Source organism: Pseudopodoces humilis, chromosome 1, assembly GCF_049639895.1.
Source record: "Pseudopodoces humilis isolate 2021_Gansu_Grassland_sample_001 chromosome 1, ASM4963989v1, whole genome shotgun sequence".
NCBI lineage: Eukaryota > Metazoa > Chordata > Aves > Passeriformes > Paridae > Pseudopodoces > Pseudopodoces humilis.
In genome coordinates, this window is record NC_142200.1 from 13,225,343 (window position 1) to 13,246,310 (window position 20,968).

Sequence of the window (20,968 nt, forward strand, 5' to 3'; positions counted from 1 at the left end):
AGGAAGAATAGGACTTAGGTATAGCATAGGTAATGACTAAATCCTGACTTTCTCAGTACTGCACTTAGAGAGAATGATAATATCTCCCCTTCAAATGCTCCCTATACAAGGTAGACCACAGAAGCCAGCTGGAGTCCCAGCTATTCTGTGTTGTCATGAGACCCTCCTCATTAGCCTTGTGACTTGTTAAACACAATTCTGTCAAACTTTGTTCTCCAGCCTGCCATTACTCAGATACTAACTAAACCAACACCCACCAGCTCCCTTGGGGATCATTACATCTCTCCACATTTATGCTGTGGCAGCAAAAGTCTAAGCTTGGATTGTAATCATAAAGAAATTAATTTCCTGATTAAAAATGGTCCTTTAAGCAACATGCATTTGAATAATCCATCATAAAAACAAATGAGTCTGTAGCGGTGCTCTTGACTTGATAATCTTTTTTCTGCTTTAAATTTAAATCAGCTGCATTTTTTTTCTCTCAGTCTGTAGCCTATAGAAAAATACAATGAATTACTAAAAAGAAAACAATAGTTTGAAACTGCAATAGCCATGGTGTAGAATATATATTTTAGATCTGTCACTGCAAGATAGATTTGGATGTCATGGACCTAATAAGATACCCTTCAGGCAATTCCACTGACGTTAGTTGTGTTACAGAAAAAGTAAGTTAATGCAGAAAATTTGGCTTCAGATATTTGCAAAGTTTTGAAGATAAAAGACCTGTACATGCCAGAGTTGATATAATTCTTCTGTGGCAAAGTTCCTGTTTAATTCAACAGGAGCTACTGGATCAGGTCTGATGAATGTAGCAGAAATGTATTTACAAGTAAACATCTGAAAATAATGGCACTTTGGTAATTTTAAATATTGTATATTTCTCCCTATCTGTAGATGCAAAGCAGACCATTAACAGTTCACAATAGGTGCCTACTTTTAAACAAGTCCCTCAGTTTGTATCTCTTAGCTGTTTTCATTGTGTGGCAAGCACAAGAAATAACAGAAGATTTGTGTGGCTGGAGAAAGATGCAAAAAGACACCTTCATTCCTGAAACTAAAGAAATGTTCCTGAAACTAAAGAAATGAATATTTAAATCTCCTTGCTTCTTCATTTTCCCCCCATTACAGTTACAGTTTACTAAATGTTTGTACAGTCTACAATATTTCACATCTTTCATGTCCAGCCCATGCCACAAGCCCTCCAAGTCTCTATTGATAAAAAATCAGCCTTTATCAGCAGTGGTCTCAGTATTAGCAACCTGATAATTCCTCACCTTTTGGTCCAGGTAAAATTGTGTGTGTTGAGCAGACATCTGTTGTAGGTCGATTGTCAACATCAAAACCAAAAATCTGAACTTGCAAGATAAAAAACACTACAAGGGTCCCATATTTCCTTAGCTGTTGTTCTTTCTTGCTGCTCATCCTTGCAGTTTCTCAGGAAATGCCTTTCGTTGTTACAGTCTTAAGAAATGCAGCTGACTCAAAAATAAATGCTTCACTAACTAGAGCAGTGAAAAGCTTGGGAGCTACATGCACGAACAGCTAAATAAAGTGAAGAAAGGAGTTTGACGATGCTGTAGTTATTTCTGTCCTGCACATTATCCAGGATATTTATTTAACACTGACAGCTGTTTATTCTAATTTATCTCTTATCTGTGAGACATTTAGCTGCTTTTGCCATGGAAAATTTCTCCAACATATGGGAATATCTCTCGTAATTTTTTTCCTCTCATCACTGATTCTTCATGCCCAGCTTTTCACTTACTCAAGGGACAAAAGACTTTGGTATTGAATCCAAGTGTGTACTAATTAGTTATAGGATACATTTGGCTGGTTGTGTGCTGGAAGAATAAAGCATACTGCATATAACATGTAGAGATACATTTCCATAAAAGCTTTCCACCAAGGAGACTGTTACTGACAACAGATGAGCTGCCAGTCCACTGTGGGTGGAAATCACCAGTGACACATCTCACCTTTTGGATGCTAGGTACCCACAGTCCCCAGAGTAGCAAATGAAAAGTTGCTATTACCCATGGGTGTTTTAGCCTGAAACCCACAAATGATGGGTTTATGCTTACATAATACAGCTCCACAATGCTAGCCCCAAGCCCAGATCATGTTGGTAGACACAGTATAGAATGGACGAACTTCAGGACAGAAGACACAGAACAAGATGAGCTTGAATGACTGCATGACCTTCTCCCTTGTCACTCTTCCCATCGGAGAGGCCATATATGGAGACAGTGGTGTAGCACAGATCCCAACAGAACATTACCTTTGGGTCGTCCAGAGGAAATGCCAGGTGGTTCAAATCTTGAGGCAACCTTCAGGTGTTCATCTGGGTGCTGGATCCCTGAAACCAGGGTCAGAGGCCTCTTGGGTGGAGGAACAGGTTGCATGCATCCTTCCTTTTGGAAGGAGCTGTGACAGATACTTGCCTGTGTGTAATCCCTTCCTGGAAAAAACTCTGGCTTTCTCTTAAGGAGAGCACAGTAAACAGGGATAGGAGGATGTTCAACATAGCCTGGCAGAAGAGAAAGGAGAGATGACTATTTGTAATTTTTCCAGGAATTTTATTAACTTCTGGTTTCTCACACAATGAGACAGCTACTCAAAAAGCTAAACTAGGCTTTTGAACTCTGTAGTGTGTGAGAGTGTGTTTGCTTTCTATTCTAGGAAAAACTGTATTTCCCGTGTTAATAGCTTTTGAGAGGCTTTGCTCATTCCTTAAGAGAGTATCGGTTCCCTGGTCCTATGTTTCAGTCTTTGGGCATACAGAGTAAGTACTGATGTAAAAGTGAAATCCTTTATTTAAAGCCTGAGGGAGGGCTCTGACTTCAGGCTTTTATCTGTGATAAAATGTTGGCCAAAGTCCCAAGAAGGGTCAAGATACTCCTCTCCCTTTTTCTTTCTAGCCTGCTCACAGACTGTCCCCCTTTCCAAAACACTTGTTTTTTGTGTGTTAAACTGTATACAGTGCTTTTCAGAAATAAATAGTGGTCTCTGTCCTAAAGAATGTCATCTAACTTACCCCCTCAAATGTGGCCTTGATAACGGGTACACACGGCTAGAGGGGGAGGAAAGACAAAGCCAGGATTATAGTTGAGTAGAGTCCTACCAGAAATAAACTTGTTCCTCTGTGATTTGCATTGGGCACTGTGCCTCTGACTTGTACACTGTAAATCTGTTTTATTTAACTTTTTCTGCTTTTCACTTTCCATTTTGTGAGCAGAAGGTCAATGTAAGAGCAAGAATAGAGAGCGTAGGAGTGGGAAGCTAGTGTACTTAGGGTTGGAGGAGGCATTTTGGGAAATGTTGCCAAACTGACATGAATGATGCTATCTGTTCCACGGCACTGAGAGACTTACAGTGACTTGTTTGTTATTTATCAGGGATAAAGAGGGGTGAGAGAGGAAACCATTTGTTTAACTACTTCAGTTACTATCTGGGACTAAGCAGGGAACATTTTTCTGACAGTGGTGTGATCATTTACAAATGTTTTCATTCCACATTAGAAAAGAAATCAAGTCTCTACTCTTCCTTGGCCCCCACCTCCCACACCCACCCCACCTTCCATCACAGTCACAAGCCCCCTGAAAATACTATGAGAAATTAGAATTAATGGATCTAAAAACTTGGTAACTGAAAATACTTACTCAAAATGTAGGAGATACAGATTTTAATTATTTCTCTGCCTAGTTCAAACTGGTGCTTGCAGGAGAGCCATAAGGTTATATTGCCTTATTGCAAGGATGTGTGCTAATCAGTTATGTCTTCCTGTGTGTTGGACCAGGAATGCTGCCCTGGAGCTAGAAAACCTGCCTTAATTAGCAATCCATCAAAACTGATGTACTACCAGGAAAAGCTTGGGTTTTGGCAAATCAGTATTTATCAAACCAGTTTCACAGAAAAATCTTCAAGCAGCTTCATTGCTGATGGAGACTTAATGAAGCAGTGTGCCTATTGTGCATGTTTAATTCTCATTGAATCATGGCTGTAGGCAAGGAAGAAAAACAAACTAGGCTACATCGTCCAGACATAAAAGTCACAAAACAAACTCTTCCAAGGGCCTGAATGTTTTACAAGGAAACCCTGAAGAGGCACAAAAAAATATCCAGAAATATTCTGTTCTTTGAGGTGAGCACTAGTCAGGTAATCTTAGTCTTGTGCATTGTCTATCAGGAGTCCAAGTAACTTTCTTGGAGATTTGCATAACCTTTGCTTACTTAATTTGCTTACTCTTCAGGTGTTAGTAGTTAAATGTCAACAGAATATAAGGAGCACAGACAACATGCTGAAACACTGTTCATCAAAAGGTGGCCAGATCTACAGCCAGTTTTCATCATTTGCAGAGTCACGGATCCTGTGGTTGGTCTGCAGGTCAATACATCCTGCTTGTAACTAACTATGGGCTGATTGAGCCATAAGTGTTGAGAGTCAGCTGGCATCCTTTCTGGCCCAAATTCAGCATTAAAGAGAACATTCCCCTTCTGTACCTTACTGTACTGAATGAACTTGGGAGCACCTGAAGAAAAAAAAGAAAGGTAGAATATTTCTTTGATTTGGGATCCTAGATGGTTTCTCTTATGGTGTCAGGGGTCATGATGATTTGGGGTGTTTCATTCTGTCACGCTGGATACATCAGTCATTGTGGTTTGCAATGTGTAGGGGGGAAAGTAATCCTAGGACTATTTTGTAAAATGTCATTTTTGGTCTTGACACCATGCAATGGCTACTTGAGCCTGTAAACACAGTCTCCACCAGTTGTTGTTCCTCTGATTAAGATATAAACAATGACTAGATTTTGATATGCCTCAAAATAATTGACAAAAACAGCCAACCTAAGGACAAAATTGCCCAAAATTTTATGGCTTATATGTTTGGTAAACAGAGCTTGTAGAACTCTAATGATTATAGATCATCATCCAACATCTTGTTGGATGTTTGAGAGGCTTCATTAGCCTCAGCTGCATAGAAATTTATGCTCCACTACCAGCTATGATCTCTCTGGTTTCCTGCTGATGAGTTTGTCTCTGTTGAGTTGGGTACCTTGAGGGATGGGTGTGAGCTTTTTCTGGTCTGACACAGGGATTGTCTGGGAGAACCTTAGGTCTGCACTAGAGCTTACAATCCCTTCTTAGGATGCTCCTACCTCTCCTTTCCCACTCCTATTCCCCTCAGTTTTTAGCCCTTAAACAGAAAAGCTGACACAGGTCCCAGCTGTACGTATCTGCTGTGAGGCAGGAGGGATTTGGGGACAGCTGGTGCCCAGGGAACAGAACAGCTTCTGTTTCAGCAGATTTCAGCACTGAAATCTCATAAGGAGCTTGGATTGCAGACCACAGATTCAGAGAGCTGCTAGATGCTTTATGAGGTGCACTACTGAACCCTGTACCCCATTTGGTACACAGACCTCAATTGTGTGCAACTTCTGCTCACTCAGGTAGCACTGCATTACAACTTTCTGTTTCTAACTTTTGCACTTAGCAAGAATGTCCTGGCTCACCTTTGACATAATGGCACCAGACTGTCAGAGAGTCCTAAGACAGATACTTATTGCTATTGTTTTCCTTGCAATCACTCAGAGAAGCTATCCAAAAATGTAAGGCATTCACAAATGCATTCAGAGATGTGATAGGAATTAAATACTCAATGTGGCTTGTAACTATGTTTATCTAAGTGCAGCCTCTTCCTGTGTAAGAACAGATTTTTGCAAACAAGAGGGCAATGATTCAGTTCCAGAGGAAGACTGACAAAATAAACCCCAGTTTCTACTGACCTGATGCAGTGCTGAACAGTGTCCTACCCTGGGAAAATATTTCCTGCTTAATTTTCATAAATATTTATGTAATTCCTTCTGGGAAATATGTCTTCTTCAGAAAACTAAACATGCTGCTCCCTGACATAAATTTAACTGTTTGTTTACACATGAGAGATTATGGGCATGTACCCAGACTCAGATTTTTATATTCTTATTTCAGGCATTTCTGTCTTTTAGAGTTCTTTGCTCTCCTCCTAGAGATCACATCATATCTTGAGCTGTGGAGCCCATTTCTGGCTCTGGAGTTTGAACATCCCTGATGCTCTTTGGAGAGTTGTTATTTTGGGCTGCAGAAATAGGAACCAAATATAATTTTCTGCCTGGAATCACACATCTGTCCTGCCTAGTTATACCACTCCCATTCTGGTTTGAGGCTCCTGTCTTAAAAAAATAAAAATCATGTAAGCAATTAAACAGAGGATTGCATGGCTAATGAAAGTATTTCTATTTAGAAACAGACCTGAACATGCATCTGTGAACTGAAATAGCACTGGTGTGCAGTCTTTGGTGTTTGCTTTCTAAGTTTATAGTATGGATTAGTGGCAAAGTGGTGCACAGGTTGCCCCAAGAGAATAGATATACTCCCCACCATGACAAACTGAAAAAGATTGATTTAGCTCTCTTTAATACTTCTTAAGAGAACAGAAAAGTCACTGACAATGCAACACAAACTGACAGAACCTTGTACAAAGCCTTGGATTAGGGCAAAGCTGAGCTTTGCTTTCCAGCATGCTCGAAAGCCCTTCCATGAAGTGGTGAACTGTGTGGGGTCCTCTGGAAAAAGCCATGTGATGGGGGCAGACATAGTCACAGGAGATTACAGATGTTAGGCTTGTGTCCAGGAGAAAACCCTAAAATGACTAAGTGGAACATAGGTGATGTGCTGATCTGTGGATTTTTTATGAAACATGTTTATCATGCAGACCAACAACAAAACTCCAAACCTCTAACTCTACCAGTCCTACTTGATCTTACTCTCCTGGTCCTAGAATTCAGCTGATGGGTCTTGCATTACCCATGTTATAAGTTAACCTTATAGGTTATTATTATACAGATCATCTAGATTTATAATTATTTAGTTTCTCTTTTTTTCTTCCTTTTCAGTTCAAACTCTGCTGTATACCTTCTGAAGAAAGCTAGACCCAAACAGCTTTTAGCACACAAAGAAACCAGGAGGCAGCTACCTGCCCTGCAAGATCCAGCTAAAAGGGAGGGCATAGATGTGAGGAAAATGAGAGAGCAGGAAAACAGACAGAGCTTGAAAACCTCCCTCCAAGCCCAGAGGCTCTTGGCCCTGGTCACTGCCTGGACCCTGCTATCAAATGTGTCTCAAGATGTCTGTCCTGCCCAGTGAACTCTATCTTACGTCCTAAGTTGTTTCCCTGCTGTTTGGGGACGCACAGTGTTGTGTAATGTGTTGTAACATTGGTTTCATGTCTGTGTGGGTGTCTTTCTGGCAAGAAAAATAAAGTTTTGAGCCTCATTCTCCCATCTTCCTAGCTATTGTCTGCCAGACTGTTTGCTAGTGTAAAGGAGGCAAGGTGATGGTGGTGGCTTATTTTCCACTTGACTGCATAACAAAACTAAAGGAAAAAAAGCTCCTTCATTCAGTTCATACTCGGAAAGCCCTTTGTTTTTTGTTTCTGTTTTTGTTTTTACCTGCTAATGAATTAAATCTTTTTACAAGTTCAAGATTTGTGTAATGAAGAAATATTTTTAAAATTATAAGGTTTTCCTACTCGGTGATGATTATTGCTGGTACCTCTGGAGATTTTGACGTGTGATTTGGAAACTGGAAGGTTGGATTCCAATCCCCAATTCATATGCATGCCTCTGAATTGTGGATACTTGTTTAGGTGAACAATGTGATGTCATAATGTCTGGGTTTTAGTCTAATAATGGTTTAACATATAAAGTACAATACTAGCACAGACTGGATGAAAGGACTGCTGTGACTTCTACCAATCTGGAGTAATTCACATCACCTGGAATAACTGCTGAGCTACCTCTGGCAAACTAAAAAATGAGCTACAGGGCTTATAAACAGACTTCTGAATAGTAATGACTTTGTCATTGATGGAAACTGTTGAGAACCACAGAGCTTTCTGCATTTTTCCTTGAGGCAGGATTCTCCTAGACTTCAAGTTTTTGTTTATCTCATCCCCACATATGAAGTGACATCTACTTGGATGCTTTCCTTTTTAATCTACCTGCTCTCTGGCTGCAGCAATATAAGTACAGATATAGAAGAAAGGTTCATAAATCAGCACAGCAATTCTCATCAACAAAAACTTGGGCATGGTTTTGTTTAATGTGTGGAATTTTGTGACAGCATTCAAAAGAATTTATGAGTTTACAAGATTAAATCAGTTCCAAAGACAGTGTCGGACTGTGTCCAACAGTATCAGTAAAACATTATGTAGCACTGTCATTTCTCCAAGTATTTTGGACTTTCCAGCTTTGTTCTTATGGGGTCACTTTCAATCTAAGGGACAGGAAATTGCCACAATCTGCTAGGTGCTTGCAATTTGGTCGGAGCAGCATGAGTTGGGAGCAAAGAGTCGATCCTAGCAGTTCTTGTGCTGTTCTGTGGCAAAGAGGTCTTACCCCTCAGGCAGTTAAAAGCACATCCTTAAGTTCTTACCAGACAGAAATAGTTAAGGATAAACCTGAACTTATGAGCAGTTGGGTTAATGGTATGAGATTTCTTCTCATCTTGACTGGTCCTTGGCTTTACAGCACAGAAAGGTTTGCCATGCAAAGCATCCACAGTGCTGCATCACAGCATTCTCTTAATTCTCTTTCTAAAGACCAAAAACCTAACCAAAAGCAAAAAGGCTGTGCAAAGAGCAGGGAGAGCGTGTATGTACAACCCATCACAAAGATCTGACTGCTCTTCTCCTTCTTCATCTCTTTTCTTTTCTGGTGCAGTATATGTCTTGATACCTTGGCAATGAAAATGACTTCGCACAGAGAAGGAGGCTGTTTGGCTAATATCAGAGGTGATTCCAGCTTCATGGTGTTGACACGGTCCATTTACTGTTGAATCTGTGCTTACACTCCAGCTATGATGTTGCATCCACATTCTTGGGCTTGGATTTGTGCCCTTCCTGCCCACAGCCAGAGTGTGCACACCATGGCTTGGCTGCCCACCCTCGTACCCATGCAGCAGGATGGCGCAGCGCCTGCTCACAGAGGTGGGAAGCCAATTTCACAAGGGTACAGATGAGCACTGGAAATAGATTTTGACTTGCATCCTGCTCAGTGCTGCCTATGCCAGTTGCCCAGCTGGAAATGGCTTATTTTCAATGGTAACTTTAAAAAAAAAAATAATTTCTATGATTAATCAATCTGAAAATGAATTATTGCAAATTAGCACTAGTAAAATATTCACATGTTTTACTTTAAGAAGGATTTGTAGTAGGGAATGAGTCAGTATCTGAATGCTTAGTGACAGCTTCCTCAGATGTGATGACTGTACCTGCTGTCATGCTCTGGCATACAGGCACATGTCCAGTGAGTGCTGCTCCTCAGGAGTGTGGGTAGGCAATCAAGTCAGAAACTGAATGCTGAGCTGCCCTTTTTCAAGGAAACATGGGGAAAGAGATGAAATTTGTTGATGAGAACCCCTGAATATCAGGGCAAACATTATGGCATTATTGCTTTATTTATTTGCATCAATCAGCAATTAATAAATAGTAAGTAACAGGGACCCACAGTAATAGAACAAGGAAAGAAAGGAATTATCAATCTTAAAAAGAAAGCAGTGATGAGACAGTGAGAAGTTATGATTTATCTGTTTTTCTAATTACATGAGATTAGAACCAGACTAGAAACATCTGCTGCTTTGATTTTGCTGCTCCTGGGATTCCTCAGTCCTTTCCTTGTAAGTAGAAGATTTCTAGTGAACAAGATCTGGCCTGAAGAAATCCATCAAGGTGTATTCATTACTTAGGTTTTCTGTTTGTGCTGATTTAAAGATTTGGCCATTTTGATTTTCTTTGGATTAGATGAGCTCAAGGGAGCTCTCCAAAGGAACGTGTCATTGCTTTTCTGTTTGTGGCTTTTTATGTGATGCAATTCAATAAAACTTCCATGTAGGCAGTCATTAATTGTCAAAACCAAAAATACCCCTAAACTCCTGTCTGCAATTATCCTTACTGTGCTATATTTGGGACACGTTATGGTTTCTATCATTAAGAAGGCCTCCTTGTAATGCCCCATCATGGATAAAACATAGCCACAAAAATGATGCATATGGACAAAATATAAAGTGAAATTATGGGTTTCTATACTGAAATGGAACTAGCGATGATGCATATGCCAGACACGAATGACACACAGAACAGAACTGTTGGTAAACAGGGGAAAACTATAAATATGCTTAAGACGAGACATCACACATTGTTTCAAGTGACAAACTTTGTACTAAAAGAAAGAAAAAGATCACAAATCTAGACAGACAGCTCTGCTAAAAGTTATATAGCTGCATGATTCATTCCCCAAAGAAATCAATGTCAGGATGACATTTTTCTTCAGGCAATATTGGCAACTGCTCGTAATTTGGGTAAACTTTCTCTGCCCTATAAAAACAAACCATCAAACCAAAAGGTAACCACTGAAACAGCTACCACTCAACCAAAAAAAAAAGTGTTTTGAACTGAGCACAACATAAAACTGCATGAGTCAATCTACCGTAAACTTTCAGCAAATAGGATGTGTCATCAAGATCAACTTCGGTGTTTCCAATGAGCATAGGCTTATACAGCAGGCTTTTTAGAAACAGACTTCACTCCAAATAGTAATTCCCTACTTTCAATAAACCCTGACTGGCTGCAACCAGTTATTTCTTCAGATACACACAGCCAAAATAACTGACACGTAAACAGAAGCCTATGGAGCTAGATTAATTACAGGGATTATGTATAGTATTCAGAGCTTTTAAAACAGAAGGGATCATTACGGTGATACAGGCTGACTTCCTACTGTTCTGGTGGGGGTGATGTGAGAGGCAAAGAATGCCTTGATATTGTGTAAGCACTGCCTAGCAGTAACTAAAACAAACCTGTCTTATCAACATTGTTTCAGCACAAATCCAAAACACAGCCTCATATCGGCTACTGTGAAGAAAATTACATCTCAGCCAAAACCCTCACACCTATTATTGTGGCTTAACCCCAGTCATCGACTAAGCCTCAAGCAGCTCCTAACTCACTCTCCCACCAGCAGGAGTGGGAGAGAATCAGCAGAGTAAAACCTAGAACGCTTGTGGGTTGAGATAAAGACGGTTTAATAGAGAAAGCAAAAGCTTTGTACAGAAGTGAAGCAAAAGAAGGATCAATTCACTGCTTCCCCTGGGCAGGCAGGTGTTCAGCCGTCTCCAGGAGAGCAGGGCCCCACCATGTGCAATGGTGACTTGGGACAACAAACACCATCATTCAAACGTCCCCCTCTTCCTGCTTCCTCACATCTTTGTACCCTGAGCATGATGTCATATGGTCTGGAATTTCCTTTAGGCCAGTTTGGGTCACCTGTCCTGGCTGTGTCTCCTCCCAAACACCCGGGCATCCCCAATTTCCTCCCCATCATGGCCGTATGAACAGCAGCAAAGGCCTTGGCTCTGTGCAAGCCCTGCTCAGCAATAACAAAAACATCTCTATATTATCAACCTTGTGCTCAGCACAAATCCAAAACATAGCCCCATAGCAGCCACTCTGAAGAAAATTATCTCGACTTCAGCCAAAACCAGCACATGTATGTATAAGCCCAGGAATTTCATGGAATGATTCCTGCTCAGAGTTGCTGGTAGTAATTGGAAGATGTATCATCTCTATATTACTACTTCAGTGAGTGAAAATACAAGTACCCTGTTCTAGTAACTAGTTGCCACTGTTTTGTAACTTGCCGGATCTTCAGAAAAACATATTTAGTAAAGTATATTTAATACATTTATCTGTTTAAATAAACAATTGTATTTGAAGAATTTATAACTTTCTATCAATTTTAGGCCCAAATGCCCACTAGTTCTACATCCTTTTCCCTAAAAGCTGACTTATCTCATGTATTACAGTTAGAGACCAGCTTTCTTCTCAAAGTGTAACACTTACCAGAGAAGTTTTTCATCCTACAGCCTACAGCAAGGCTTGGTCTGCTTCCATTAGATAACAGTCCTGAGGCCCACTGATTAAACTTGCTGCAGCACATAGTGTTCTTGACAAACTCCACAGCTATTTAAGTCAGAGCCTTGTCTTACCACTGTCTTTCATTTAGAGAGGTGGCAGAGGTGTTGTTCTTATCAACATAGGGTTGATAACATAGAGATGTTTTTGTTATTGCTGAGCATGGCTTTCACAGAGCCAAGGCCTTTCTGATTTTCTTATGGCTACAGCAACAAGGAAATTGGGGGTGCCTTGCTTTCCTAGTGATCTTGGTTGTTCTCACATGATGCTCCACTTTGTCTCTCTTGAAAAAAATGGGAGTCACAAACCAGGACAGAGTTAAGATATTTGCAAATATCTTTATCTGAGGTTAAAACCTCAACATTTTGCCTAAATAACATTTGAGATGACACAGACAATTTGCGTGATAAAGGGAAGAGTCATCCCCCATTATGCAGGGGGAGACAATTTGGTTTGCAGATCAACCAGTGCAGTGGTTACAAAGAAAGCTAAGATGATCCTGTGAGTCAGTCTACATCCAGCAAAGCTAAGAAGTTTTGGCACAGTACCACAGTATTGCTTATGCGGTTGTTCCTAGGAACAGTTCAGGTGTAGAAATTGTGCCTGTATTTTTCCTTTGGCTGTATCTCATAGCTCCAGAGTGGAGAGTTGATTCTATTAGATTTCCACAAAGCATTTGATATTGTCCTGTATGTGGGAGAAATAAATTTCACCATAAATGAGAATAAGAAAGCCAGGTAGCTTTTTCAGATACATCTTGTTTTATACCTGATAGGTGTGTGACAAGGTTTGGGAAGGATGCAAATGGAAAAGACATGGGAGCAACAGAGAATATCCCATTTATTTTTGTGGAAAGAAGAAATAGGGTAAAGAGAAAAGATAAAGGGAAGCTACACAACTGGAATGGAATTCTCCAGCATGTCTTTCAATGCAAATGAATGAAAATCTCCCATTAACTTCCCGAAGTTTTGTACCAAATCCTTTGTGAATATAGAATGGGAAAAGAAGTGTTTAAATACTAAAGAGCCCACTTCACCTCTTCACCAGGTTCATTTCAGGAGAATGATGTAAATTCACAGTGGGAACAGGTATATGTAGAAAAACATAAGAATGGACCTTATCAAAGGTCCTTCCATTAAAAGTAAATGCTTTTCACTTACTTTGGAAAGTAGAAAATATTCAGGGTGAAATCACATGACAAATAATGTGAGAAAGATAATTTGACTTATGCAGAAAGTTGTCTCTGAAGACAATTTTGTGCTTTTGCCCAACAGTACAACATTTTGTCCATAACAGCTTTTTATTTTTTGGCATGTCTTAGTAGTCTGTATTTTTTTCTTCAGAAGTTTCAGATGTTTCCAAAAAGGAGAAATCACAAAGAAGAATTACATTTAATGCAGATGAACAGCTTATCTACTGTCAACATCCCCATGAGGAAGCAAGGTATAGTTTATTTCAACTCCATTGGAGCAAGGCAACATATTGGATTATTCAGTGAATCATTCTAGAGGGCAGTAACATGGGCCAACATTCTCAGTGTTTAGTCAAGTTCACAGAATTTTTCTAATTTGACTTGATTTTTTTTTTTTAAACAGAAAATCCAATAAAAAATAAAACAGTCTAAAGGTCAGATTGCAACTACAGAATATTTCTGAATGTCAGAAGACCAGAAGTTTGGTACTGTTTCTTCAATGAAAAGGTTTATTTTTTTTAAGTCATAGATGTATTTGCTGAACATCAGAGCTTTTCAGGTCTGATGGAAAATTCCTGACTACCTAACTACAACTATTACAGTTGGTATGTGCCAGAGAATGTGACAAATGCTACCAAAAATTCAAAGAATCACCTGAAAATCAATTGTTGATATGACCTTATGGATACAAATTTTACAAATTATTAGCTTCTAAGCAATTTCACAAAGCTTAGCTGTCTTCCCTTAGCTTCCTGAGAAACTCTATCATCTGCATCAGAGACTGAAACTGCATGCTCTTGATAGTCTCTTGGGAATTATTAGCATAACCTCTGTTTTTCCTTTTTTTTTTCCTTTATTTTTATAATGCTCACTGACTGGAAAAATGAATAAACATGTAACTGTAAACGGCCCTTTGGAAAATCCAGAACTTTCACAGAAGAGTCATGTGGACGATCACTTGTTCCCCATGTCTCAACTTTGTGGTGGTCTGGGAGGCAAAAAAGATGTTCCTCTGGCAAGCCCCAAAGATAAATAAGTTAGAAAAAAAGTTGTACTTGCATATTTTTTTTCCTGACATCAAAGCGTCTTGAGAGAGACATAAAGCTATTATGTGACATTTTCCTTTTTTTTTCTTCCTGTAATAGTTGTGGCAGATACTCAGCATTTATTTTGCACATTTAAATTCAGATTCATTCAGGAAGACCAGACAAGAAACCTGCTGAGGATTCCTCTCACCCTGTTGATAGTGATAGCACTTCTATTGGGATAATCTGGACCAGCAATTTGCAAGTCATACTTGGGTATGGAGGAAAGGAGGGGACTTTTCTCCATCCTGTGGTAGGCTGTAACTTATATTGCTTTTAAAAGGGTGGCAGTTGTTCCACCCGCACACCTGTGAGTCCTGACCCATTTCAGCATAAAATGTTTCTGTTACTTCATCCTGAGAAGTTTTAACATCTTTGGTGCTTCCAGCAGGGCTTTGAAATGTGGTTGAGGAGTGTGCACACGTATATGTGGCAGGACAAAAAGGAGGAGCTCTTTCTCTAAAAAGAAATATATAGCTTTTGTCTTGCGAAGTTGTTTTTCCAGAGATGTTTCTGCCTCTCCCTATTAGAGCTCAGGGAAGCTGTGGCAGCTTGCCAGCACCACAAAGCTGATGCTGGTGCAGCTCCACTGCAGCCAGCACAGCAGAAGAGGTTGCAGAGATGCTGAGGCTGCTCTCTGGGGAATGGAGGCTGAGACAGGCTCCCTCCTTTGCCCCACTTTAGGAGCCCTCTTCATCCCATTTTCCACCAGTTCTCTCCATTGGAAATAAGGTGTGTGTGGTGGCTGAGTGTATAAATGATTGTTCAGAGCACTGGCTTAGGTGCAGCTATCACAAGCAGTCAGCATCAATGTCCCACTGCTGATAGAGAAGTGGTTCCATGTGAACAGAGGGGACTTTCTTAAACAAAATAAATTAGCAACATACATTTGAAACTCACACTGTTTTTTAGGTGCAAAATCAATTAATCTGAAGTTGAGAATTGCCAGGTATTTGCCTATTAGGTTAATCCAAATTCAGTCAGGTAGTTTTGTGCCCTGGTACAATCTTCAGTTGCCTTTTTCATGGACTCTTTCTTCCCTTGGGTCCTGATTCACATGAAGTTAGATCTGGTTACAAAATAAACACTTTGAAACAAGGAAGTACTGAACCTGGGGTTTCCCAAGCATCCTTCATTCTGCAAGGTTGCAGGCCTGCCATTCCCCATTTAGTCATGCCCAGACTGAACACAAAGTGTCATAGTGTATCAAAACTCCCATTGAATCCAATAGCCTGAAAGGATCAATGATGTGCATGGACTGTGATTACCAATACTGCATTGCTGCACTTAATGGATCAGTCATCCATTCATATGTGAATGTCACTTTTTGAGATCCTAAACCAAAGGCAAGTATAAGCTCCAAGGCATGGGAAGGAGAAAAGCAAATAATAGCTGGGCTGTAAGCAGAAATTGAGCCTTTGTACAGAACAGTAGAGCAGAATCGTAGGAAAGCTGGCAGGTAGTTTAAAATAGATAACCCATGGGAAGGTAACCCATCCAGTCTCCAAATTAAACTATGAAGAAGCTTTAAAAAACATTTTCAGGCATAAAGAAGATTAAGTGTTATGGACACTTATTTATTTTGAGTCTTTGACCAGGCTTCTGAGATGAGGTTTAGCAAACCTACTTCTTGATTTTGGATTTCATAGAAAGTCAAGGTTGAAAGCAACCTTGAAGATCTTCCAGTCCAACTGTGAACCCAGCACTGCCACTGTAACCCTAAACCCTAAATCACATCACCCAGTGCCAGATTCAGACACCTCTTAATCACCTCCAGGGTGTCATTTGTCACTGGCTTGCAACCTAACACGAGCAGACCCAAACATCTAGTGTTTTGCTTAGTTACCAAATAGGCATTTAGGGCAAATTTTCCCTTTCCTATGACTTTTTCTTCATGTGGATATGTACCCCAAAGGCAAATTTAACAATAACAATATACTATGATTTTCAGCCCTAAATAATTTGCCTTTTTCACAAAGAATCTTTTTCTGATGTTTTGCATATTGTGGTGCCAGTGGAGGTGAACAGATGCAGTTGAACTGTTAAGACAAGTATCTTTCTGCAAAATTTGATTGAACTGTTAAGAGAGAGCCCTTCCCAGATGTCTTTTCTTCATTGTAACACACTGACTAAATATGACAAAGTTTTCTGTATCAGCAGTGCTTTGCGGGGTCTGAGTGTGTTGACCCTTTCTCAGTAAAAGCTTTTTGATGCAAGTACCCAAAGGCATGTGAGTTCCAGTTGTTTGTAACTATAAACTAATTGTTAAAAGTGACTTGACTTTCAAAAGATTTTTACTGTAAAATATTTTCTTGTCTGAAGCAGCATGGTACTTGACAAAGTTTTCAGGCCGAAGAACCATTTTGATATATTTGAATTTTAAAGCAACAGCTTACTACCTCCATGGGGAAATTTTTTAGGAAATTTCGGTCGGTTTGGTTTTCCAGATGTTTGCTTGTTTTTTTTTTTGTTTTTGTTCACCAGATTATCCTCACCTGCTTTAATTGTTTCAGCAAAATAAGTGCACTTCCCTGTTGTTTTGGGAATACATCTACTCCTGGGATTTGGTGCAGAATATGTGAAAAAGATGTGACTTTACCCAGATTGTTCCCTTATCCTTCAAAGCAACTCGTAAAAATTTTGTCTTTAATCCCTTCAGCAGCTGTGTGTGGTACAAGATGAAAGAATAGAGAAGGAATGCTGGATTAGAGTTCTAGCCTCAGCAGAAGACTGAGTTAACTATAGAAACATTGTTTCTCCATCACATGGTAATCTTCCTTCAATAACTGCAATATACACTAACTTTTCCTGTTGTATCTATGCAAGATAGATATTATGAGCAGGTAGAAGGAAGATGCATAATACTCTGTGCATTATCAAACCTTCAGAAGGTAGGAGACAAGCTTCTTTTAACAGCTTGAATTTCTTACAGTTAAATTGAACAAGAGCAGAGATAAAAAGCACACCCAAAATTAATGACGTGTTTGAAATGTCACAATTTTCAGTATTAAGATTGTAATCTTTGTCCTTTCCTCTATGTGCTTTCCTCTAAGTCCTTTCTTCTAGACAAATGTGGATTTACTTTGAATGAATGCAAGGCATATTTATGGTGTCTATTTATTTAATTTGTTTATTATTTGTTTTTAACAACTATTAATTACACTGATCCCTGTGCTTGCTTATTAACAATGTAAGCAAAGCTTTAGAACTCAACAGAATTCCACAGATGCTTAAACCCAAGTATTTTGTGTTCATTTCAGAACCAAGTTTTTTGTAACTTTCCTTGTATCCTGCTCTAATACAGCAATTTTTGACACTTGAATTCAGCTTCCTTCACCAGAGAATTTGTGTGAGTATGTACATGCCATGAAAATATGTTTTTATTGCAATGATAAATCCCCAAAAGAGGAGTTTGTAATGGAAACTTTAATTTTTAAATGACTGTGGAACCAGAAGGCTGGGCAACACTTAAAGAACACAGGGGCATATTTTAAAATAAGACCTAACTTACCTTTGTAAGGCTAGAGGAAATGAAATTAAACCTTCAATCTGGAGGCCAAGCCAGCAACACTGACTGTATTGCAGTGGGCACAAACTCGGTCCAAGACCTTAGATATCCTCAGTTTTCCTGAGATCTCACAGCTTACCTAGTATCAGACAGCCAGGGGAATCCTGGAAATAAAACAAAATGCCACAGGAAGTGGCATCATGATTCAGAAGATGACATTCTTCACCCTGAGTCACTCGTGCCCTGCTGGGGTGCTCTCCTGCAGGTGAATCCCAACACTGAGGCTCTGAGTCCTGACCACCTCAGGCTGTCACAAGAATAGCAGCCTTTATCCTGGCTTTGGGCTGTATTGCAGACTGGGTAATTACCTTAAAGTTCTGGTTATTTTAATTGCCTATAGTTTTTTCTTCTGTACTTCCTTCCCTTTAGTCTATGCCAAGTTGCTGGCATTGCCATAACAGTTGCTGTGTTTCTAGGGGCTCCAGGGGATCTGGCTGGATTTCATTAATTGCTGAGTTGCTGCTTCAGTCATGCCTTTTTAGCTAGTGACACAGCTGAAACAAAAGCTGAGCTGCCTTTCTTATTTGGAAAGTGCCCAGCCTACTGGAGTTCATATGCAAGAAAGAATACTGCTAGCCTGAGGAAGACTGGAAATTTGTGCTATGCCAATAAATAATCTTGACATAGTATCACAGATGCCAAAAAGCAAAAAGTACAATAGGCAGAAGACGCCATTCCCACACAGAAGACATAATGGACTTAAAGCATTAAGTCAGTTCTTATATTTTATCTCTGGTGCATATCTTAGCACTAAGATGAAATTTTCAGTCACACGTATCTGCCTCAGGAACACTTAGCACAAAGTCATAAAGAATGAGCAATTGCTCTACTTTTGCAGGTTATTTTTAAAATAAGAAAGCTCTTTCTTACAGTTGTGGAATAATAAGCATTGCAATTAATGTTAAAGACCGAAGTATGCTAGGTAACAGAAGTACAAATAAATTTAATTCTCCTAAACTTCAGTTGAATTGCTATCTAGAATGCCAGTTATTATAACTGATTTGATTTCATTCAGTGAAAACTACTTGATCAAATGCAAACATTAGAATGAGTCTGAGGCTCAGAAAGCACACACCAAATACCTGCATTCAGTAGATTTTTATGGTGGCTTATAATAGAAAGTAAGAAATGCTGATAGAACTTTAGCCATTGCCTTGCTATCAAATGCCTCTGTAATTCCAAATTAGCATGCTTCATATTATCTGCCACCTCAGCTGCTTGTTGTGCATTCATTATGACATGAGAAATGATGGCTCCCTGGCAATTTTAGTAATTTTGATGTGTGCAAGTGGATGCTTTGGCATTTGTTCTTCTATTCAAACAATACAGCAGAAAACACTGTTTTACTGATCTGTAAGAAACCTGATTGCAGTAAGTCCTGGGTGCTTCTTGAATTGGTTCTGTTGATTTCAAAGAGCTGAGAGTACACAATGACTCACAAGACACGTCACCACCTGGCGAAATCATGTCCTAATATATCTGTGTGGTGCTTGGTGGTTTCAGTTGACAGAGAGTCATGCAGATATTGCCTTTTATTGTATTAAGCATTCCCACCTGAGTTGTTTTGAAAGCCTTGAAGTTTGCTTTGAGCATCAGATTCAAGCGTTTGTGAAGCATTAATGTAAAATTCAAGGTACCGCATTTCTTGACTTTCATAATGAAAACATGCTAACTGTAAATTTCATAAAATTGTGGTGAAGGAAAATAAGCCATGTTATTAAGATTGCAATTCAGAGCAGGTTCAAAAGCTCTATGAGTCTTAATGGACCTTTTAATACATGTATTGAGAGTTAGGGGCCTATTTCTAAGCCCTAAACACAATGCATTTAATGCCAAAACTAAAAGAAACGCAGTGGATACTGCCATAATCATCAATTATTTCATTCAGTCATTTAGGAAGCAGCCAGCCTGCCTTTAGCTTTTGCCAAAACTTACACTAAAGTCAACTGACTGTTTAAACACTCAGCATATTCTTTTGCTTTATTTCCTTGGTTATTTTTGAATATATGCAGTCTTCTAGTGTATGTACCTGTGCACTTCTACACATCCTTTTAACACTTTAATCTGTCCTGCTATCATAGTGTCCTTTAGCAGCTATAGAGCACTTCTTGAGTTGCTTGTTTTCTGCAGTTACAAAGGAAGCACATGAAAGATTTTTATACAAGAACTTAATAAAAGTCTTAAGAATGTCTTAAGAAATGCCAAATTTTAAATTGAAACCTGAGTTCAGGTATATTTCAGGTATATCTTTTCTGGACATGGGGCTTATCATCATTGCAGAGCTGATTTCAGTTATACTTTTATAGTTGACTTTAAGCCCTAATCTACATATCTTTACATTATGCATGCTGGTTCTTTTAACTTGAGATATTGATCTGCCAAAGACTTTAATCTAAACTTCAACTAACAAAACTTTTCAGTTATTAATAGGATACAAGCTGCCTCCTCTTCTTTGCTGTTAGTTTTTTACTGTCTGTCCAAAACTTCTTTCTTGCACCAAAATGGCCTCTCAATTCATACAAGAGCATTTCAGACCCACAGTTCAGCTGTTAAAAAACCAAGAGAAAGTGCTGTTCAAAGAAGGGCAACATGTCCAGGGAAGGGCAAGGGAACCAGGAAGGGTCTGGAGCAGAAATCTGAGGAGGAGGAGGAACTGAGGGAGCTGGGCATGTTCACCCTGGAGAAAAGGAGGCTCCGGGGAGCCCTTATTGTTCTCCACAACTCTCTAAAAGGTGGCTATAGCCAGCTGGGGATCAATCCCTTCTCCAAAACAGTAAGAGACAGGACAAGAGAAAATGGCCTCAAGTGGCACTCAGGGAGGTTTAGATTGGATATTAGGGAAAATTTCTTCACTGAAAGGGTGGTCAGGCATTTGAATGGACTACCCCAGGAAGTGATGAAATCACCATCCCTGGAAATGTTCAAAGGTGTGTGGATGTGGCACTTGGGTAGGGTTTAGCAATGGACATGGTGGGACTGGGTTAACAGTTGGGCTCTATGCCTCTTTTCAAGGGCATTTCCAACCTTAACAATCTTGTGGTTCTGTTGCAGCCCCAGAGGACCTCACAGCACACACAAAGTGACTTCAGTGCAACCTAAGAAGTTTAGGTGCACTTCACA

At 39.6% G+C, this 20,968-nt stretch overlaps 1 protein-coding gene across 3 annotated transcripts in view; it reads right to left on the reverse strand.

Annotated features, from left to right (window-relative positions):
- COLEC10 (collectin subfamily member 10) overlaps nucleotides 1–12,018 on the reverse strand; it is a 30,062-nt gene extending 18,044 nt beyond the window's left edge. For 2 of the 3 annotated variants that reach the window (XM_088057313.1, XM_088057307.1), the window contains exons 1-2: nucleotides 11,932–12,018; nucleotides 2,279–2,527 (exon numbers count right to left, since the gene is read on the reverse strand). In XM_088057313.1, coding sequence (XP_087913439.1) covers nucleotides 2,279–2,527; nucleotides 11,932–11,947 — 265 coding nt within the window. In that variant the 5' untranslated portion in view covers nucleotides 11,948–12,018. Of the gene's footprint in view, nucleotides 1–1,274; nucleotides 1,547–2,278; nucleotides 2,528–11,931 lie in introns of those variants that run through there. The other variant, XM_005516943.3, reaches the window with a different exon arrangement.
- Between the last annotated feature and the right edge of the window lie 8,950 nt (nucleotides 12,019–20,968).